Here is a 21,361-nt window from a genome sequence, read left to right on the forward strand (position 1 = left end):
AGTTTTCTGTACAAACTCTCAGCCACGGCCCGTGAAACTCTTAGCTGCGGGCCATGAAACTTTCAGCCTCAGTCCGGTGGTGGCCTGTGTTTTTTTAACATATAGCGGTGCCAGACGCGTGATCATGGCTAACTTTAACCTTAAATAAAATAAAAACTACTGAGGCTGGAGGGCTGCAATTTGGCATGTTTGATGAATGGAGGGTGGATGATCAACATGCCAATTTGCAGCCCTCTAGCCTCAGTAGGTTTTAAGATCTGAGGGCGGAAAAAAAAAAAAAAGTGCGGACGGACAGACCAAGCAGGCACAATAGTTTTCTTTTATAGATAAACTAAAAAGGGTCCATGTAAGTTATAGTAATTTTTAGTGCTTTGGAAAAGCTAAATCTTAACACTGTGACATCTTCCTCTTATTTTCTAGTTCTGAACACAGGAAGCGTTCCACACCAAAGCAGCTTTTCTGTACCTCACCATGACTGAAAATTTGACTGACAGTTCTTCAGACTCGACTGGAAGTCCTTCAGATTTGACTGAAAGTCCTTCAACCTTCAGATTCGACCGCAAGTCCTTCAGAATCGACTGAAAGTCCTTCAACCTTCAGATTCGATTGGAAGTCCTTCAGATTCGACTGGAAGTCCTTCAGATTTGACTGAAAGTGCTTCAACCTTCAGATTCGACTGGAAGCCCTTTAGATTTGACTGGAAGTCCTTCACACCTTCAGATTCGAATGGAAGTCCTTCAGATTTGACAGGATCTCCTTCACTCCTTCAGATTCGAGTGGAGGTCCTTCAGATTTGACAGGAAGTCCTTCACTCCCTTCAGATTGGACTGGAAGTCCTTCAGATTTGACTGAAAGTCCTTCAACCTTCAGATTCGACTGGAAGGCCTCCAAATTTGACAGGAAGTCCTTCACTCCTTCAAATTCGACTGGAAGCCCATCAGATCTGACTGAAAGTCCTTCAACCTTCAGATTCGACTGAAAGTCCTTCGACCTTCAGATTCGACTGAAAATCCTTCATATTCGACTGAAAGTCCTCCGACTAGAAGGGCAAACGAGAAACACGAATTACAGGCCTACAGCAGCACTGAACGGGTCTCTCATACAGAGGTGTAGGAGTTCTTTGTCTTTTGGAAGCGATGGAAAACGACATATTTTTTACTCTGGACCTTATGAGGATGGGGGGAGGGGAGGCGGGGGGAATGGGGTGTTCAGGACACGTGAGGCACAGAACAAGAATGACTCTGAATGCCGTTAACACAACGAACTTGTAAATTAAATAAAAAACAAATACAAAAGGCGCCGGCCGAAGTGTCTTCGGTGCAACCGAGTTTTCTGTACAGCCGCTACAGCGTTTAATCAAGGTCACCGAAAATAGATCTAGCTTTCGGTGGTCTCGGTAAATTTCTGTATGAGCCGCGGCCCATGAAACTTTAATCACGGCCCGGTGGTGGCCTACCCTATATCGTTGCCAGAGGCACGATTATGGCTAACTTTACCCTTAAATAAAAGGACAACTACTGAGGCTAGATGGCTGCAATTTGGTATGTTTGATGACTGGAGGGTGGATGATCAACATACCAATTTGCAGCCCTCTAGCCTCAGTAGTTTTTAAGATCTGACGGCGGACAGAAAAAGTGCGGACGGACAGAGAAAGCCGGCACAATAGTTTTCTTATACAGAAAACTAAAACAGGTTTATAAGAAGAAACATTTAAGTCATTGTAATTTAAAACTGCTTTGTTGATCAGGTTTAAATATAACAAGGAAAAGATGAAAAAAAAAAAAAAGAATATTACACGACAGAAATGAGAGAGAGAGAGAGAGAGAGAGAGAGAGAGAGAGAGAGAGAGAGAGAGAGAGAGAGAGAGGATGTATGGTATAAAATCATCGGTTGGGCGTCGCGGGGAAGGAGGATCAGGGTTCGTTTGGGGTGACTTTGGTATTTCAGTCGTGAAAATCTCTCTCTCTCTCTCTCTCAAAACAAAAGTGTTAAAGAGAATGTGAAATCTACATCAGAGAGCTGGCTTGAATAATAATAATAATGACAAATTATGGGTCTGAATGAAGATGAGTTGATCAGTCTAGACCTATGCGTGCTCATTATTATTATTATTTTATTATAATTATAATTATTATTCAAATGAATAATAATATAATAATAATAATAATTGCTGCACGTCTTGTACGAACTAATGGACCTGAATTATTTTCATATACTTACAAAACAACAGTGACAGACATGAGAGAGAGACAGAGAGAGAGAGAGAGAGAGAGAGAGAGAGAGAGAGAGAGAGAGAGAGTCAGTCACTTCTCACTTGGTGCACTGACCTGTTTTACCTTATTGACCATCGTACAGATCAAAGAACAGGTCAGCCAGACAGAGAGATTACTAAATTAAGCCTCATCTGGGCATGAATCAAGACCTCTTGGATCCCAAGGTTGCCTTCAACCGTAGTTTCTCTCTCTCTCTCTCTCTCTCTCTCTCAGCGCATGGCGTCACACGTCGGGTACAGTCCCTTGAAAGCACTCACTATGTCAGGTAATAACACGATGCAATGATACCATTCAAGAAAGGCACTTCTAAAGGAATTAGTATTTTTATTTTGTTTCACTTTGAGTACAATTTTCCTTGTGGCAGACCATACAGCAAAGAACTGCTTCTCAACAATGAGCCACAAGGTCCAGAGTTACCTCTCCAGGGAAAACAAATAGAACAGAATAGAATCTAGAATTGAGGCCAAATGCCAAGCGCTGGGACTTACGATGAGGGAAATTGAGAGTAGAAAGGTTTGAAAGGTTTGAAAGGTTTAATAGGAGGAAAACCAGTGCTTGCACTATTAATCAATTGGAAGGAAGAGAATACGAACGGACGCACAGTAAAAGGAATGAGAGGGGTTGCAGCTAGGGGCTGAAGGGATGCTGCATAAAACCTCAAGTAATGCCAACAATGAACCACATGAGGTGTACAGACGGCACTGGCCCCTAGTGGAGTAGGGAATGCAAAGTTCTACTGAAATGTATTGATTTTCACTTCACCCTACACAAAGAGGTATGGATTAATGTGGAGAGTGTTGTCCTTGGTACACTGAACTCTCATTTTAATCCAGACAGATTCACAGAACAAAGATAACAGTTTAATGGAGATGGAATTAAGATATCTTGATAACAGTTTAGTGCAGATGGAATTAAGATATCCTCAAAGTTATTTATGTATTTTTACAGGAATATTTGTGACTTAATTCGATGACGTCTAATGCAATTTACTGTATGGTACTCTAGAGGCCATAGAGGTGAGATATTTTAGGAAAAATGTCGAAAGAGAAAAAGTATCTTATAGGTGTCTAGCAAAATGCTCAACTTGTAAAAATGTAACTCACCATTTGGTAAAAAAAGGGACGGCACCGCCTCTTTCTTCAAGACACGTTGATTTTTGGGTTTTTCAATTCCCAACAGTCGGTACTTCATGTCATCAGCATAGTCCTCCGCTTTGAAATGCACTGAACAAACCAGAGCACACTTGCAATTCACGTAGTCTGCGCGTCTGCAAGCACTGATCCATTTCTTTTTCATTCTTTCCTCTTTTGGGAAGCGAAAATATCTGATGCCCAAGTTAATGGTCTTCTTGCTATCGTTATGGCATCCAAATACAGCACAAACTGAAGGCATGGCTGCTGGAAGCTGATCAACGTGACACACACATCAGGTGGCACTGTATAAATATGAGGAAGTCAAGTCACTCCTCGATCACTGTCCCCTACAGCTGACGTCACGAAAGCTCCACCCACATGCGCACCCTACAGCTGACGTCACGAAAGCTCCACCCACATGCGCACCATACAGCTGACGTCACGAAAGCCCCACCCACATGCGCACCATACTGTTGACGGCACGAAGGCCCCACCCACGTGCACCCTACTGCTGACGTCACGAAAGCTCATTTGGAGTCTGATGTCCGTGGCAGGGTTCCCCTCTCAGCTACGGGGCCTCAAAGTCGGCGTTTGAATTTATAAAATAAAAATTCAGGCTTCCCAACCACATGCGCACCCTACTGCTGACGTCACCAAAGCTCCACCCACACGCCCACCCTACTGCTGACGTCACGAACGCTTTCCTGAGACACAAACTTCTTATTTTTCAGACCAAATTCCAAACGCAATTAGGAGGTATATACACAGATGGTGCTGCCATAGCTGTTAGTGAGTTTTGTGAGGAGAGAATAAAACTCTCTGTGAAATCTAACATGGGTTATAGGGAAACTGGCAAAGATCTATGTGATCTATTCCCTAAAATAGAAGACTGCAGTATCTGCAAAAATACAAAACTGAGAAAAATGGTAGATACTCCTTTGCCTTGCAACTGATTTTGCAGATACTGCAAATGGGGTCCCCTAAATACTCGTGGAAAGCATTGAAGAATCATTCTGAATCTGCAGTAACTTGTGTATGTGTTCCACGAGCCCAAGAGGTGGCATATCTCAGGTTCGAAAATTTTGCGGATACTGCAGTGTTCCATTTCAGGGCAGTATTGATCAATAAGAAAAATTCATGCAATAAGATAAAAAGTGTTTATTGTTACATTTATATGAGATGCCACAGAAATATATACAACTATATACAAATACCCAAAATTTGGGTATTTGGTGATGTAATACACACACACATTATATACATACACACACACATACACACATATCTATCTATATATATATATATATATATATATATATATATATATATATATATATATATATATATATATATATATATATATTTACAAAGACTGACAGACAGGTTAATAGATATATAAATAGATCATTTTCATAAAAGAAACGATAGGTGTAAATTGTTATGAGCAGATATAAATGTCGGTATTAAAACACTTCAGTAGTATTTTCCTTTCTCTCTTAACTTTGTGATGCGAGAGTAACAGCAATGACAGGACTGATCCTGCTAAAAAACTTTTCTGACTTTTTGGTGCTGGCAGACGGAGCAGCTCGTATTTCAAATTCCTCTCAAATGCTGTCGGTTCAAAATGATCACTACATATAACTGCAGTGTCAGCGTTAAAGGGATCCTTTTTTAAAATTCATAATTTCAAAACACAAACCCCAAAAGGCACCCCTCCAGAATACAAGCTTTCAGAAAAACTAAGTTTCACGGCTGTATCTTGCAAAGATGAATCCATTTCTGTCTTAATTCCTCGTTCTTAGGGAAGAGGTGGAAACTGAGATTATCGTCTCGTTTTCTCAAATTCGATGAGCAACCGTATGCAAATTCCTGAGATGCATGCTGGTATTGCGCCAGCCCTGGGTTTTTTGCCATGTCCCTAGGTTAGGTTAGGTCAGAATTAAAACCTCGACGGTAATCTGGGTGTGGAAAACATAAGATTATTTTCAAGAAATTTCCAGTTTTTTCAGGGAAAGGTCCGGTACTCGGTTACATCTCGGGAAAATGCCTGTTGGGCATTTTGTTGAATGACAGCAGCAGTGCCACAACAGTAAGACACAAGAGCTATTGTTTTCATAAAAACACGAAGGTACAAAGGGATGTTTTCCTCTCAATCACCAGCCTATAAGTTTGTAAACAAATGAGAAACAAGTCAGTAATAGCCTGACCTGGGCTAAACAAGGTCGTCATAATCCCGTTTCTTTTCTGACCTTGGTTGGAGAGAAATATTTTCAGATAATTAATTACCTCGCTGTCAAGTTTCAACAAGTAAAAATGTCTGAAGTTTCTTTGGCGCAATCGAGTTTTCTGTACAGCATATAATCAAGGCCACCGAAAACAGATCCATCTTTTGGTGGTCTCTGTATAATGCTGCATGAACCGCGGCCCATGAAACTTTAACCATGGCCTGTTGGTGGCCTGGCCTATATCATTGCCAGAAGCATGATTATGACTAACTTTAACCGTAAATAAAATAAAAATTACTGAGTTAGAGGTCTGCAATTTGGTATGTTTGATGATTGGAGGGTGGATGATCAACATACCAATTTGCAGCCCTCTAGCCTCAGAAATTTTTAAAATTTGAGGGCGGGCAGAAAAAGTGCGGATGGACAGACAAAGCCGGCACAACAGTTTTCTTGTCGGAAAACTAAAAGTGCTTTAGCATGAGGGGGTGAAATGGAAAAAAAAAACAATGAAAACTCTAACAAGAGAGAGAGAGAGAGAGAGAGAGAGAGAGAGAGAGAGAGAGAGAGAGAGAAGGATGTGTGGCTATAGGTGGCAGATGAGGGTTCATTTTAGGGGGGGAGGAAGGGGGAGGGAAAGGGAAGGATGGATTAAGGTTACTCTGCCTCACTCTCTCAAAAACAAGAAGAAGAAAAAAGAAGGTTGGCGACGGGGTTCAAGGTCTTTATACGCACCAGGGCAGCTCCTCTGGAAGGCTGCACAATGAATAATTTAAAAGGCCCGCTGCTGGAAATTCGTGCCCGGGGTGGAGGGTATGTAGTTGTATGCGATGGTGTTTTGCGTCCAGCTTTTAGCACTGGAAGGTCTTCTTCTGCTTCTTCTTCCAGTACTCGTTCTTCTTCCAGTATACTCCTTCTTCTTCTTCCAGTACTCCTTATTCCAATATTCCTTCTTCTTCTCCCAGTACTCCTTCTTCTTCCTGTACTCCTTCTTCTTCCAATATTCCTTCTTCTTCTTCCAGTACTCCTTCTTCTTCTTCCAGTGCTCTTTCTTCTTCTTCTTCTTCTTCTTCCAGTACTCCTTCTTCTTCTTCTTCCAGTACTCCTTCTTCTTCTTCTTCTTCCAGTACTCCTCCTTCTTCTTCTTCCAGTACTCCTTCTTCTTCTTCCAGTACTTCTTCTTCTTCTTCTTCCAGTACTCATTCTTCATCCAGTCCTCGTTCTTCTTCTTCTTGCTCCGAAAAATGACCAACGAAAGAACCCCAGAACCTCAGCAGCAAAGACAAGACACTTTCAGCGTTGGGTCTAGAAAATGTGAAGGACTTTTCGAGTTGTTTTAATGTTGTTCGTCCATAAAATTTCCCTGGAAAATCTTCCAAATCTTGCTGGAGAGACTGGAAATCCTTGTCGTCGTCCTCAGGACCGATCAAAGCACACTTGTTATAAACCAGAACAAAATAAAAACGAAAAAGTTTCGGACACAGGTAATAATAATAAGCCGGGGAAAAATGGGTTGTACTTTATTCGTAAATGTCTACGAGAATCCCCTGTCAAGACGCCATGGTTTTTGCCGTCTTATTTTGAAATGGACTTGAGAGTGAGTCACTACGATTGAATAACTTATACGTGGATATACGCAAAACCTGCGTATGTGGACGAACGCGTTCTTGTGGAAATAAAAAAAAAGGGGGGGAGGGGGGTTGCATCACCCTTTCTCTTTCTTGGGTATGGAAGAAGACGTTGCTATTTTAGGCGCCAGCGCGGGAGGTGGTGGTGGTGGTGGTGATGGTGGTACTCGGGATTTGGTGAGGGGTGGGGGAGTGACGGGCCATGAGGGAAGGAAGACAAAGGGGTGGTGGTACGAAAGAGAGAGAGAGAGAGAGAGAGAGAGAAGAACGGAGGATTGAGAGGAGGGAAACAATATGATGGATAGAGAGGGGTTTGAGGGAGAGGGGGTTTGAGGGAGATAGGGGGGACGGAAGGAGAGGACTCAGCAGGTGGTTGAGGGCGTACTCTTCCTTCGTTTGAAATGCTTCCTTGGCTGCGTGTGTGTGTGTGTGTGTGTGTACGCATTTGGTGGTGTACACCAAGGTGTGTAGCTTTCTCTCTCCTCCTACTCCTGTCGATCAGAGTTACGGCCGGTTCGTTTTTGTGTTACGTTCAGGAGGGACTTTTGCTTTGTGTTACGGTCTTCCAGGAGGGAATTTTGTTCTTGTTTTGCGTTCTTTCAGGAGACACTTTTGTTCTTGTTATGTTCTTTCAGGAGAGACTTTTGTTCTTGTTACGTTCTTTCAGGAGAGACTTTTGTTCTTGTTACGTTCTTTCAGGAGAGACTTTCGTTCTTGTTACGTTCTTTCAGGAGAGACTTTTGTTCTTGTTACGCTCTTTCAGGAGAGACTTTTGTTCTTGTTACGCTCTTTCAGGAGAGACTTTTGTTCTTGTTACGCTCTTTCAAGAGAGACTTTTGTTCTTGTTACGTTCTTTCATGAGAGACTTTTGTTCTTGTTTTGTTCTTTCAGGAGAGACTTTCGTTCTCGTTACGTTCTTTCAGGAGAGACTTTCGTTCTTGTTACGTTCTTTCAGGAGAGACTTTTGTTCTTGTTACGTTCTTTCAGGAGAGACTTTCGTTCTTGTTACGTGTTTTCAGGAGAGACCCATGTTCTTGTTACATTCTTTCAGGAGAGACGTTTGTTCTTGTGTTACGTTCCTTCACGGAGAGACTTTTGTACCAAAAGAGAGAGCCTGGTCGGTTGACAGCTGAAGGAATAATGTCTTCACAAGCTTAGCTCATTTATAAATAATTTCTTTACTAACATAAAAATTTTTCTTAGATGTTTTGGCCAGATGTTTGGTGGATTTTATTGTTAAGGTACCTCCATTGCACTGACAATTAACCTGGAGCAGAAATCTTCTGAAGGTGTTTTCCTCCACTCCTCTTTTCACTGTCTTGAGCCCTTCTGTTGCTCCAGGCATGTTGCACACACACACACACACACATACACACACAAAGACAAGTAATAAACTTGTGGATTAAAATAGAAAATTATAAATCATTTCCCAAAACACAATGAAGGCCCTATTACTCACAACTTGGTTAACAGGCTGAGGGTTCTGCCAAACTCCCCTGACCAGTCGCCTGTTCTTGGGACTCAGAATCCAGGGCTGTCTATACTTATGTCTATATTTCATGTCTATAATTCATGTTGCCTTTGCAACCTTCTCCTCTCAATTGAACGCAGCACTTCAGTGAAGCTTTAGGATTAACTGAATCAATACCCCAACAGGAACTTATCCACTGGTCTTCATAAACTTGGTGCTTGAGAAATGTATGATATTTGCTGTCTGAAGCCCTTTCGTTCCGACTTGTTGATTAAGGTACCCATACACTGAGCAGTTGCTTGGCTTGCCTGAAAACTGCAAAGTGCTTAGATGAAGTCATGAGCAAATGCTGAAAGTGGCCTTTAGGCTACAGCAAGCTGCCTGAACCACTAAACAGGTCAGTCTGTAACCTATATATATATCATTAACACATCTGTATATTATCCAGACAAGCTTTTATTGGCTTCTAAAGCATTGTTCTATTTACCCATTTATATTACAAATCGCAGATTAAAATGGAAAATTATTACAATATGCTCCTGGGATAACATCTTTTTTCAGAAGTGTACGTTGACTGAGCCTCTTGCGTTGACTTCAAGGGAAAACACCAGCATGGGAGAATTCCAAAGTCTAGTAGCAGTGGTGGGAAAGAAATGATCCTTGAATCTGAGGTTACGCATCAGGACCCACCAAGAGAGGTCAAGGTCACCCAGACAATTGTTACGATCCTGTTATTCATTATTTGTAAATATATTGTCATTAAGTAAACGCTTTGATGTAATGTGTCAAATGCGAAATTAATATGCAAGTTTTTCTGTATATACATACATACACAAACACACACACACACATATATATATAACGTCTTCTCATGAGACACATCCATCACTACACACAAATACGTAAACATTCGTCCAAAACAAACTGACCCACTGTCAAAAAAAAAAAAAAAAAATTCCAACTCGCCAACAGGAAGAAACAGTGTGGGCACAGCATCCCTCCTTGGGAGCCTCTGCCTTTTTGGACTCTAGTCATAATTGAGAAGCCGTGATGAGTGACTTCTGAGATAGTCGGCGTAATCTTTCGGAGCATACGATGGTGTTTGCCCAGGTGTTGTCACAACCGTAGACCGAACAACTGCCTGCTCGGCATTTTTGCCAAGGTTGTGTGAATGACGAAGGCACGTTTTGTAGTAACGTAGGTTTAGTGTAGTTTGCGTAGTTTTACAGTACTAGCGTAATTCTTATGTAGTACTAACGCAGTTTTAGTAGTACTGGGCGGGTTCTTGCTAGTTATAGTGTAGGTCCAGCATAGTAATAGCACAGTTTTGCTAGTACTAGCGTAATTCTTGCTTAGTATTAGTGTATTTTTAATAGTAATGGCGTGGGGTCTTGCTCGTACTAGCGTCCTAACAGCGTAGTTTTGCTAGTACTAGAGTAATTCTTGTGCAGTACTGGTATAGTTTTAGTAGTACTGGCATGGGTTCTTGCTGGTACTAGCGTAGGTCTAGCACAGTACCAGCGTAGATCTAGTAGAGTAGCAGTGTAGTTCTGGTGTAGTACTAGCATTGTCCTGGCGTAATTGTATTAGTGTAGTACTAGCGCAATTCTGGTGATTCAGAAAACTGAGAAGAAATAAAAGGGTCCTAAATTCTCTCTCTCTCTCTGTCTCTCTAACTGTCTATCTCCCTATTTCTAACTCTCTCTCTCTACCTCTATCTATCTCTCTCTCTCTCTCTCTCTCTCTCTTTCTGTCTGTCTGTCTCTCCATCAATCTCTTTTTCTATCTCTCTCTCTTTCTATCTATCTCTATCTTTCTGTCTCTATCTCTCTCTTGCTATCAATCTCTCTCTCTCTTACTATCTGTCTCTCTCAATCTCTCTCGTTCTATCAGTCTCTCTTTCTATCTATCTCTCTCAATCTCTCTCTTTCTATCAATCTCTCTCTCTCTCTCTCACACGTGCCAAGAGAGCGAGACTAGTAAGGTTTCTCTTTCGAGGGCAGATGAAACAAAAGTACCGAAAGGTAATAATACGATAAACCCTTTGCAAGGGGCAGTGGGTCACAAGAAGGCATAATCTCTTGACTTAGTCACTGAAAGAGAGGAATTTCATGAGAGAATGTTAGAGGGAAAATGTTCTCCGCGGACATTCGCGGGAAAATAATGTGGATGAAACATTAGCTCATAAGTAAAGTGTATACACGAATGTGCCACACATTATGTGGTTTAGAGTGATGATGATAATTCAGACAGCAATAGTAACTTACAATATATATATATATATATATATTATATTTATATATTACAATATATATATATATATATATATATATATATATATATATATATATATATATATATATATATATATATATATATATATATATATATATATATATATATATATATATATATATAAAATATATATATATATATACATATATATATATATGTGTGTGTGTGTGTGTGTGTGTGTGTATGTGTGTTAAAAAAATATCAGACGTTTATTCATAAAAATACTTGTATTCAGATACAACAGTCTTACTGTACACTAACCTCCTTCAAAGTGGTCCCCTTGGGCTGCCACACACTTCTCCCAACGGTTCTGCCACTGCTGGAAGCAGCGCTGGAACGACTCTTTGGAGATGGTGAGCAGCTGGTCTGACGCTTTCTGCATGATGTCTTCTCTGGACTGAAATCTAGTCCCTTTCAGAAGCATTTTCAACTTGGGAAAAAGCCAGAAGTCACAAGGAGCCATGTCGGGAGAGTAGGGAGCCTGATGAAGCACAGGTATGTTGTGTTTGGCCAGGAAACTCTGTATCAAATGTGAGGAATGGGCCGGTGTGTCATCATGATGGAGCTGCCAATTGCCTGCTGCCCACAGGTCTGGCCGTTTGCGTCTCACAGCATCACGAAGGCGGCGCAGAACCTCTTTGTAGTACTCCTTGGTGATGGTTGTACCGTGTGGTGTGTACTCGTGATGAACCACGCCACTGGAATCAAAAAAGACGGTCAGCATGACTTTGACATTGCTGCAGACCTGCCTTGCTTTTTTTGGCCTTGGGGATGCTGGATGCTTCCATTGTGATGACTGCAACTTGGTTTCTGGGTTGTACCCACAAACCCAGCACTCATCGCCAGTGATCACTGTACTGAGGAAGTTGGGATCACTCTTCACAGTCTGCAGCATGTCCTGTGCGATCTCCAAACGCAGTTGCTTCTGCTCGACCGTTAGCAGCTTTGGCACGAACTTTGCTGAGATTCTCGTGAAGCCCAAATCTCCGGTCAAAATGGAATGGACGGATCCAATGCTGATGCTCGCCTCGTTTGCAAGTTCTCTGATCGTGATTCGACGATCCCGCATCACCAGGGTCCTCATTCGGTCAATGACAATCTCATTTCTGGATGTTGAGGGCCTGCCAGAACGTGCTTCACTCTCCACTGATGTGCGGCCATCTTTGAAGCGGTTGTACCACTCCTTTATCTGAGTGGTGCCCATTGCTTCGTCCTCGAAGGCCTGTTGAATCTTGCGGATTGTTTCCACTTGGGAATCGCCAAGCTTGACACAAAATTTAATGCAGTAGCGTTGTTCGAGTTTTTCTGTCATTTTGTCAAAAACGAAAGTCCGGCAGCACTCACATACATACCCTCACTCATCGGCGGTCTGTCGGCGACTGACAGCTTCTGCAGGCAGGAAAAAATCCACACATGCACATTAGGATCGCCTACATCCGTGCTTGGGCAAACCGTGCCTCCCTGGTCGGATATTTTTTGAACACACGGTATATCTTGCAGCAAGAGAATCACACTGGTCACAGAATGAGTCTAATCCAGAAGTCAGTATTTCTCTCTCTCTCTGTGCTCTTAACCTTTTCACTTATGACTTTTATATACAATTACGTCTGTGGGCAGCAGCAGTGACTTGAGCGGTAAGTGTAAAAATGTTTATACTTTTATTTGTTCAAAGACGCATATCTCTGACGATTTTCAAGGTAGACCGCTCAATTTTGTTTCATTTTGCGGCTGATTGCTTATTCTACAAAATGGCATAAAAATTCCCCCAAAATAACTATTATGTAGGTGAAATAATGAGTAGAATTTCTGATACCACAAAATTTTTAACTTTTCCCCAAAACAAAATTAACAACAAAAAAAAAACTAATTGCGACAAAGACTTCTTTTTTTGTCCATAGGACACTCAGGTAAATTACCTAGTTAATACGAGGCAAAAAGCTGCAATTATAGCAAGGAAAAGGTGAAAAAATGAATGACAAAGTAGAGTCGCGTCTTCCGTAAGAAAAGTGTCTGTCACCCACGCGTTACGCGCAAAGAATTATACTTTTTTTTTTGTTCATTTTCCAGCTGAATGACTGCTCTATACAGTGGCATAAAAATCCCACAAAATAAGTTATTTGGGTGAAATAATTAGTAGAAATTACGAGATACGTGAAAATTTTGCACTTTGCCCCAAAAAATACTTTGCCCAAAAAAATACTTTGCCCCAAAAAATACTTTGCCCAAAAAATACCTTGCCCAAAAATACTTTGCCAAAACATACTCTGACAAAAAAAATACTTTACCCAAAGAATACTTCCCCCCCAAAAATACTTTTCCCACAAAAAAGCTTTGCCCCCCAAAAAAACACTTTGCCTAAAAAAATACCTTACCCTAAACAAATACTTTGCCCCAAAAAATATCTGACATATTCACCGTTGTAAATCCATAATAAACCGAGATAAATTACGTAAGTTTTGCAATGCAAAAGTTGTAATTACACCAAGGAGTATATGAAAAAATTAATGACAAATGACAGAGCAACATCAAGTTTTCCTTAATGTCAGTGGCTTCTAGTCAAGTGCTCGTTCGTCTCTCTCTCTCTCTCAGAAAAGAGATTAAATGATGTAATTATAGAATAAAAATCTAAAATAATGCAAAATAAATAAACTTACATTTTACATGTGTGTAAAAAACCCTCTCTCTTTCTCGTAGTAAAAAAGATAAGTAATGTAATTATAGAATAAAAATCTAAAACTATGTCAAACAAATAAATATGCCTGTCACATATGTATAAAAAATATTCTCTCTCTATCTCTCTTTTACAGAAAAAAGATAAATGATGTAATTATAGAATAAAACCCTATCACTACATAATATATATATATACATATATATATATATATATATATATATATATATATATATATATATATATATATATATATATATATATATATATATATATATATATATATATATATATATATATATATATATTTAGGTGGCGTTTGCGTCCGTCATCGGTACAAGCGAAAGGATAAATGTTATTTCTCTCCTCTGCAGTCCCAGGAGACGTCGTCCTTCCATAGGGCATGCCCTTAAAGCTGACCTGTCTGAAGGCGCCTCCTTCCAAGAACGGCAGAGTAGAAAACCCGCGCCAAATGACTTCTCTCTCTCTCTCTCTTTCTCTCTCTCCCCCTCTTCAATTTCCTTCTCATCCTTTCAAGTATTTATTCTCATTTCATCGTTTCTCTCTCTCTTCAATTTCCTTCTCATCCTTTCAAGTATTTATTCTCAGACCGTTTCTTTCTCTCTCTCTCTCTTCAATTTCTTTCTCACCCTTTCAAGTATTTATTCTCAGACCGTTTCTCTCTCTCTCTCTCTCTTCAATTTCTTTCTCACCCTTTCAAGTATTTATTCTCAGACCGTTTCTTTCTCTCTCTCTCTTCAATTTCTTTCTCATCCTTTCAAGGATTAATTCTCATTGTACAGTTTCTCTCTCTCTCTCTCTCTCTCTCTCTTAAATTTCCTTCTCATCCTTTCAGGTATTTATTCTCATTGTACAGTTTCTCTCTCTCTCTCTCTTCAATTTCCTTCTCATCTCTTCAAGTATTTATTCTCATTCCACCGTTTCTCTCTCTCTCTTCAATTTCCTTCTCATCCTTTCAAGGATTTATTCTCATTCCACCGTTTCTTTCTCTCTCTCTCTCTCTCTCTTCAATTTCCTTCTCATCCTTTCAAGTATTTATTCTCATTCCATCGTTTCTTTCTCTCTCTCTCTCTTCAATTTCCTTCTCATCTCTTCAAGTATTTATTCTCATTCCACCGTTTCTCTCTCTCTCTCTCTCTTCAATTTCCTTCTCATCCTTTCAAGTATTTATTCTCATTCTACCGTTTCTCTCTCTTCAATTTCCTTCTCACCCTTTCAAGTATTCATCCCCATTCCACCATTTCTCTCTCTCTCTCTCTCTCTTCAATTTCCTTCTCAACCTTCAAACTATTTATTCTCATTCCACCGTTTCTCTCTCTCTTCAATTTCCTTCTCATCCTTTCAAGTATTCATCCTCATTCCACCATTTCTCTCTCTCTCTCTCTCTTCAATTTCCTTCTCACCCTTAAAGTACTTTTCTCATTCCACCGTTTCTCTCTCTATCTTAGATTCCCTTCTCACCCTTTTTACATATTCATTCTCATCCCATCGCCTTGTGTATCTCTTTCTCCCTCCCTCCCTCTCTCTTCAATTTCCTTCTCACCCTTTTACATATTTATTCTCATCCCACCGTCTCTCCCTCTCTCTCTCTCAGATTTCCTTCTCACCCTTTTTACATGTTCATTCTCATTCCACCGTCTTTTGTATATATCTCTCCCTTCAATTTCCTTCTCACCCTTTTACATACTTATTCTCATCCCACCGTCTCTCTCTCACAGATTTCCTTCTCACCCTTTTCACATATTCATTTTTATCTCACCGTCTCCTTCTTCTCCTTCTCTCTCTCATATCTGTTCTAATCCATACGGAACTAGATCGAGGGCGATGTGGCAACGCAGCACACACACACACACACATACACACACGCACACGCACATAAAACAGTAATCGGTAACTACGTGAGTTACCATGGCAACGCCAAGAGCATCGTTACCTGCGGTGACTCAGTTGGGCACGTGATGCAGCCACTTCAGGTGTAAGGGAGGTTTGCTTGTTCAAATGAACTTTTTCTTATTCTTATTCTTCTTCTTCTTCATCTTCCTCCTCCTCTTCTTCTTCTTCTTGAATGAGCCACGATTCTACTTCCAAATTATCTTAATTATTTTATCAACTAAAATTACTTTCATGTCGAAGAAATGACAGAAATAATAATAATAATAATAACAATATCATAAGGACCTCTGTCATATTTTATTCCGGTTGATCTATAAATGTCCACAGCCCATATCGCTGTGACCAATCACAATTACGTATTGTGGTATCGGTTGCAGAAATTTACCGTCAGTTCGGAAATAATCAGGCTAAAGTGAGTATATGGTGGACAGAGACAAGGTATATATATATATATATATATATATATATATATATATATATATATATATATATATATATATATATATATATATATATATATATATATATATATATATATATATATTTATATATATATATATATATATATATATATATATATACCTTCTATTTTTTCTGTTTAAGGATTTACAATCCTTTAAAATAGCATGTACCTAAAATTAAAGGGTTTACAGTTCATTAAAACGGGACATACCTGAAATTAAAGGATTTACAGTCCTTTAAAACAGCACATACCTAAAATTAAAGGATTTATGGTCCCTTAAAACGGCACATACCTAAAATTAAAGGATTTACGGTCCCTTAAAACGGCACATACCTAAAATTAAAGTATGTACGGTCCATTAAAACGGAAATAAAGAAAGAGGGGAAAAGGCCTCGGATACAATGCAACCGTCTTAAGGGTCCAACGTGTCAATAATGAAAAAAAAAAAAAAAAAAGAAATCGTCTTTTTTTTTGCCAAAAATAATGGTTCCAATAATGCAAATGAAGATGAAAATGAATTTTCAGAGGAAATATTTTCAATTTCATAATGATTTGTAATATGATTTTCAGGTAAACTGAGGTACAAAGTTAAGTTATGGCAGAGCCGTTGTTTGAATTCGCTGATGAAGATGACAAATTTACACTTCAAAAACCTTTTTATTGTAGAAAATATAGTACATTTCCAACATTTCAAATTATTTTTTTTTACCTTAACGAGATACAGTACATATTTTTGTCTGAATTATAATTCACAAGGCAATTGAACATTTTTGGGGATGCTTTCCGAGATTTTATTTTTAAGTGTAGTCTCAGGATCTAAAAGTTATAATTTCTGCCAAACTTTGGGTGTGAGTTCTAATTCAGTCTGAATCAATAGTAATCATGGCAACAAGACACTATAAACACTGTTCGGTAAAAGTAATACCTGGTTATTTAAAGCTAGTGATATAAAATTATACCTTCTCCCATACTGTATACTGTAAACTGCCTTTGAGGTCGAGAACGCAATACTGTGGTTCCGTGTGAGGACACTACGGCAAAATGACTCCTTCGCAGGCATATCTCTCTCGGATGACTCTTGTTTATCCACTGTAAACAAAATGCAGGTCTGAGACTGACCCACCTCTTGCAGGGTAGCGTCGACGAGCGTTGGTGTCAGGTGTCACTGGCAGAGTTGCAATGTGCTTATGCGCACGTCGTTGCAAGATTACCCCTGTTACGGCCTGCGGAAAGGGGATTTTGCCACGCACGTCTCGGGCTGGTGTACTACTAGGGGATTCCTTTAGGCTTGCGTAGAGGGGATTTTGCCACGCTTGTCTGGGACTGGCGTACCACTAGGTGATTGATTCCTTTAATTTCCTAATGAGGATCTTCATTTTTTCCCACCAAGCCTTAGATTGGAAGTGGACCTTTTTCGGCATACACGGAGTTCACGGCAATACGCTTTCACGAAATAACTAATAGTTAATGGCCCTGTAACTTACTCCAGCCTTCCTGAGTTTTCTTCTGATCTGTTCAGGTTGAGTGAGGCCTATAAGTTGTGCATTTTGCCAATTTTCCCTTCTGATCTGTTCAGGTTGAAATACGCCCATAAGTTGTGCATTTTGAACTTTTTTCTACCAATTTCCCAAAACTGGCTGAAAATTTTACCCACATTACTCCTCCCTATATCTTCTCAAAACATCCATCTCCACAGGGAGGGCCAACCTGCCCCGCTGGCTTCGCTGTCTCAGTGGTATAAACAACGAATTCTTCCTCAAGACTGCGCTGTCTTTCGGCCACGTTCTTCTCCCAGTTCTCCTCACGCCTTTTCCTTACAGGACCCTTCTTTTTCATGTCTCCGCAAGCCAAAAGTCTGCAAAGGCTTGGAGTGTCAGCAGTAACATCTGCGCCACTGCCTCTACGGCCCTCACAACAGCAACAGTCATCAAACCTAACTCCACCTACATAAATTTCCACTACCAACACTCCCATTGATCGGAATATAGTCAGGATCGACAACATCACCATCAACATCCAAAAATTCACTCTCACAATCTACAGTTCCTCGTTGGACGGGTCGATATCGTTCTCGGCTAGCACTTTGCTGGGCCTGAGTTCGATTCTCCAGCCGGCCAATGAAGAATTAGAGGAATTTATTTCAGGTGATAGAAATTAATTTCTCGGTATAATTCGTCGGATTAATTAGGTTCGGATTCCAGCAACAATAAGCCCTGTAGAGCTGTTAATCAGCTCAGTGGTCGCGCCCTTTGTTAGGTAACCAATTCGAGTTCTTAGGCACTGGTGTAGAAAAAATAAGTCTAATCCTTCAATTGGGCCGTAAAATAAGTCTAATCCTTCGGGCCAGCCCTAGTAGAGCTGTTAATCAGCTCAGTGGTCTGGTTAAACTAAGATATACTTAACTATCACAAACTTTGGATCTTTCCTAGACAGTGATCTCCCCAAGGTTTTAACCCGGTATGTATCCACCTTTGCGCGTATTTAGTACAAGGTCGTTGGAGATTCCCGTAAAAACATAAACAAAAGACTGTAAATATCGTAAATATAATGACCCCAAAGAATTATTAGTCCTAGATAACGACCCCAAAAACCCTCGGGGTCACTATCTAGGAAAGATCCCAATTATTAGTCCTAGATAACGACCCCGAAAACCCTCGGGGTCACTATCTAGGAAAGATCCCAATCTCTTTCCCAATTTTCGTAATCATTATTCTCACATTCACTGCACTGAATGGAACGTACTCTAGAGATAGAGGCTCCCACTAACAACGCCTCCTGATCTTCTTATTCCTGAAAGTACAAGCCAAATTGTCATCTCTCTCGCGAACATCGAGAGGCATTACAAGGCAAATTAACATAGGAATGAAAATAACATCACTTGGCATCAATGTTGAAATATTCCTGACAAAAGACGAACGCAAGGAACGACGCTTGTTGAAACACAAGCGCGGGATAATGGGAACTGCAAGACGGAAACTGTTTTGTTTACATTCTGTAACTTTGGAAACGAGGAGCATTTCGCCAATCAGAATGCAGTGCGGCATTGCACCCACATTTTCATTGGCAGAGCCGTCAGCAGAGCACATTCCCCTTAAGCGTGTGTGCTGAACAGGAAGTTGGAGAGTGACTGAGTTTTTTTTTGTCTATATAAAGGAGAAAACGAAAATTTATTTTCACATGACTTTCGACCATACCGGCCACAGAGTCTGGGTCATGTTTTCAAGCCCAGATCGTATCGGTGGGGGTTCAAAATAGTGATCTCTGCGAGCGAACCATTTCTCCGGGCGCTTAGGCCCCTTTAGACACTTTCAGAGAGAGAGAGAGAGAGAGAGAGAGAGAGAGAGAGAGAGAGAGAGACCGTTAGCAGCAGCACCTATGGCTTGGGAGGGATGGGTATGGGGTGGGAGGGAGCGTGGGGCGCCAAAGAGCCAGTCAGTTATAAATAAATGGAGAAAACTCTGACGTAACTGTCAAGGGGGATGTCCCCTATTCTTGGTGAGAGAGAGGAGGGAGGGGGAGGGTCAGGGGAGAAGCTGTGTCCCTCTCCCAACCCCTCCCCTTTGAGAGGGAGAGACGGGTGAAAGGAAAGAACAAGGCGAGCTTTTATCAAAAGGGAAGAATCGAAGAACGGAATCAAAGTCTTCTCTGTGTAAGGATTCTGATAATAAGTGTTGAAACAGCCATATTTACTTATCCATGTGACCTTTGAAATAATCACTAACGTGATCTCTGAGAGGAAAACTGGATCTTTCCTAGAAAGACCCCCCAGGGTTTTAACCCGGTATGTATCCACCTTCGCGGCGTGTTTAGTACAAACCCGTTGGGGATTACCGTAAAAGCATAAACAAAAGACTGTAAATATCATAAAAATAATGACCCCCAAGAAATATAAGTCCTAGATAAGACCCCCAAAAGCCCTTGGGGGTCACTATCTAGGAAAGATCCGGAAAACTGAATCCAGTAGGTCTATTGAACCTGATACTATAAAACCACATACACTGTATGAAGCCAGGCAGCGGCTGGTACTAATCACGCAAACAGCATGTCGTTTTCTAGCATCAAATTCAATCCTACTTCAGTTTGCTGGCAGTTTTATCTCGGCTACAACTAAAATGCGGGACAGTTTACTGAAGTACAGTTGTGGAGTCTCCTGATCTCTCCAAATATTTAAGCGAGGAGCAAATTCATTCCTGCTCTCTGCTGCTGCTAAAGACATCTGAATTTCAATTGTAACGGTTTTATTTCTTAGTCCCAAATTATTACTTATTTATCTCTATTACCTGTAACTTGTCTCTTCCTTCTCTGCAAACTGATTTATGAAGATTTAAAGAAAGAAAGATAAAGAAATAAAGAAAGAAAAGGATGAAGTGAGTTAAACAAAAGAAACACTAGCGAGAAGCTATTGTCATACTTGGTGAGAATATGGACGCAAGAACACGATGACTTTAATGTCCTCCTGAGAACAAATTTAAGGCTCGGCCCTCGCTGTTTCGCAAGAATTTATTAATAAAGAGAGAGAGAGAGAGAGAGAGAGAGAGAGAGAGAGAGAGAGAGAGAGAGAGAGAGAGAGGAGCTACTTGCTTAATGTGGGTGGGTCTAGCGGTTCTCTCCTTGGACGTCGTCAGTGGCTATTAAGATAACCTCTCTCTCTCTCTCCTGGGTTACGTTTTAACCGGCTTCAGATATTCGACATTTTAATCCAGTTTTGCTGAACCGCGAGTTGGCCTTAAAATTTTATATATAAATGTACAGCTAACAGATGTGATACAATTTTCCTAATCAGAAAAATACCTGTTTTCTTATTTATTCTCAATTTGATCGCCTCCAGCAGACAGCGGAATTCTTAAGCACCGAAATCGACATTACAAGAAGTTGTGGTCCACATTTGTGGTATTTCAGTAATCATTTCTTCAATTTCAATGAATGCCTAATTATATAATAAAGAAGAAGTCTTACCTGTCATCGTTTGATCGCTAGGATAAACAGACATCCTTGATTCCTTGCAGGTAAAGGGTTAAGGATTGCAAAAATTTTAAATATGGCGGTAACTTACCTTTTATCTCCGCCTTCCTCTTCCTTCTGTCGACGGGTTTGTTGGTTCTTGTAGTCGAGGGAACTTTTGTCTTACGTCCCTGCAATAGGAAGACTGTCAAACAGCAACGCCCAAATGACGTAAAACAATTACACAAGAAAGAAAAAGTGGAAGCTTATACGAAACCACTGAATCCTCAAAAGTTTAACTGGCGAATAGCTATAGTCGTAACGACGTTAGGCCTAGTCCCTCGCAAAAT

The 21,361-nt window shown here is 40.4% G+C and overlaps 1 protein-coding gene across 16 annotated transcripts in view; it reads right to left on the reverse strand.

Annotated features, from left to right (window-relative positions):
• Positions 1-21,361, reverse strand: part of LOC136833254 (platelet binding protein GspB-like) — a 214,499-nt gene that overhangs the window by 69,797 nt on the left and 123,341 nt on the right. For all 16 annotated transcript variants that reach the window (XM_067095166.1, XM_067095165.1, XM_067095157.1 and 13 more), the window contains one exon: positions 21,124-21,202. In XM_067095166.1, coding sequence (XP_066951267.1) covers positions 21,124-21,202 — 79 coding nt within the window. The remainder of the gene's footprint in view (positions 1-21,123; positions 21,203-21,361) is intronic.

The sequence above is a fragment of the Macrobrachium rosenbergii genome, chromosome 51 (assembly GCF_040412425.1).
Source record: "Macrobrachium rosenbergii isolate ZJJX-2024 chromosome 51, ASM4041242v1, whole genome shotgun sequence".
In the NCBI taxonomy this organism is placed as follows: Eukaryota; Metazoa; Arthropoda; class Malacostraca; order Decapoda; family Palaemonidae; genus Macrobrachium; species Macrobrachium rosenbergii.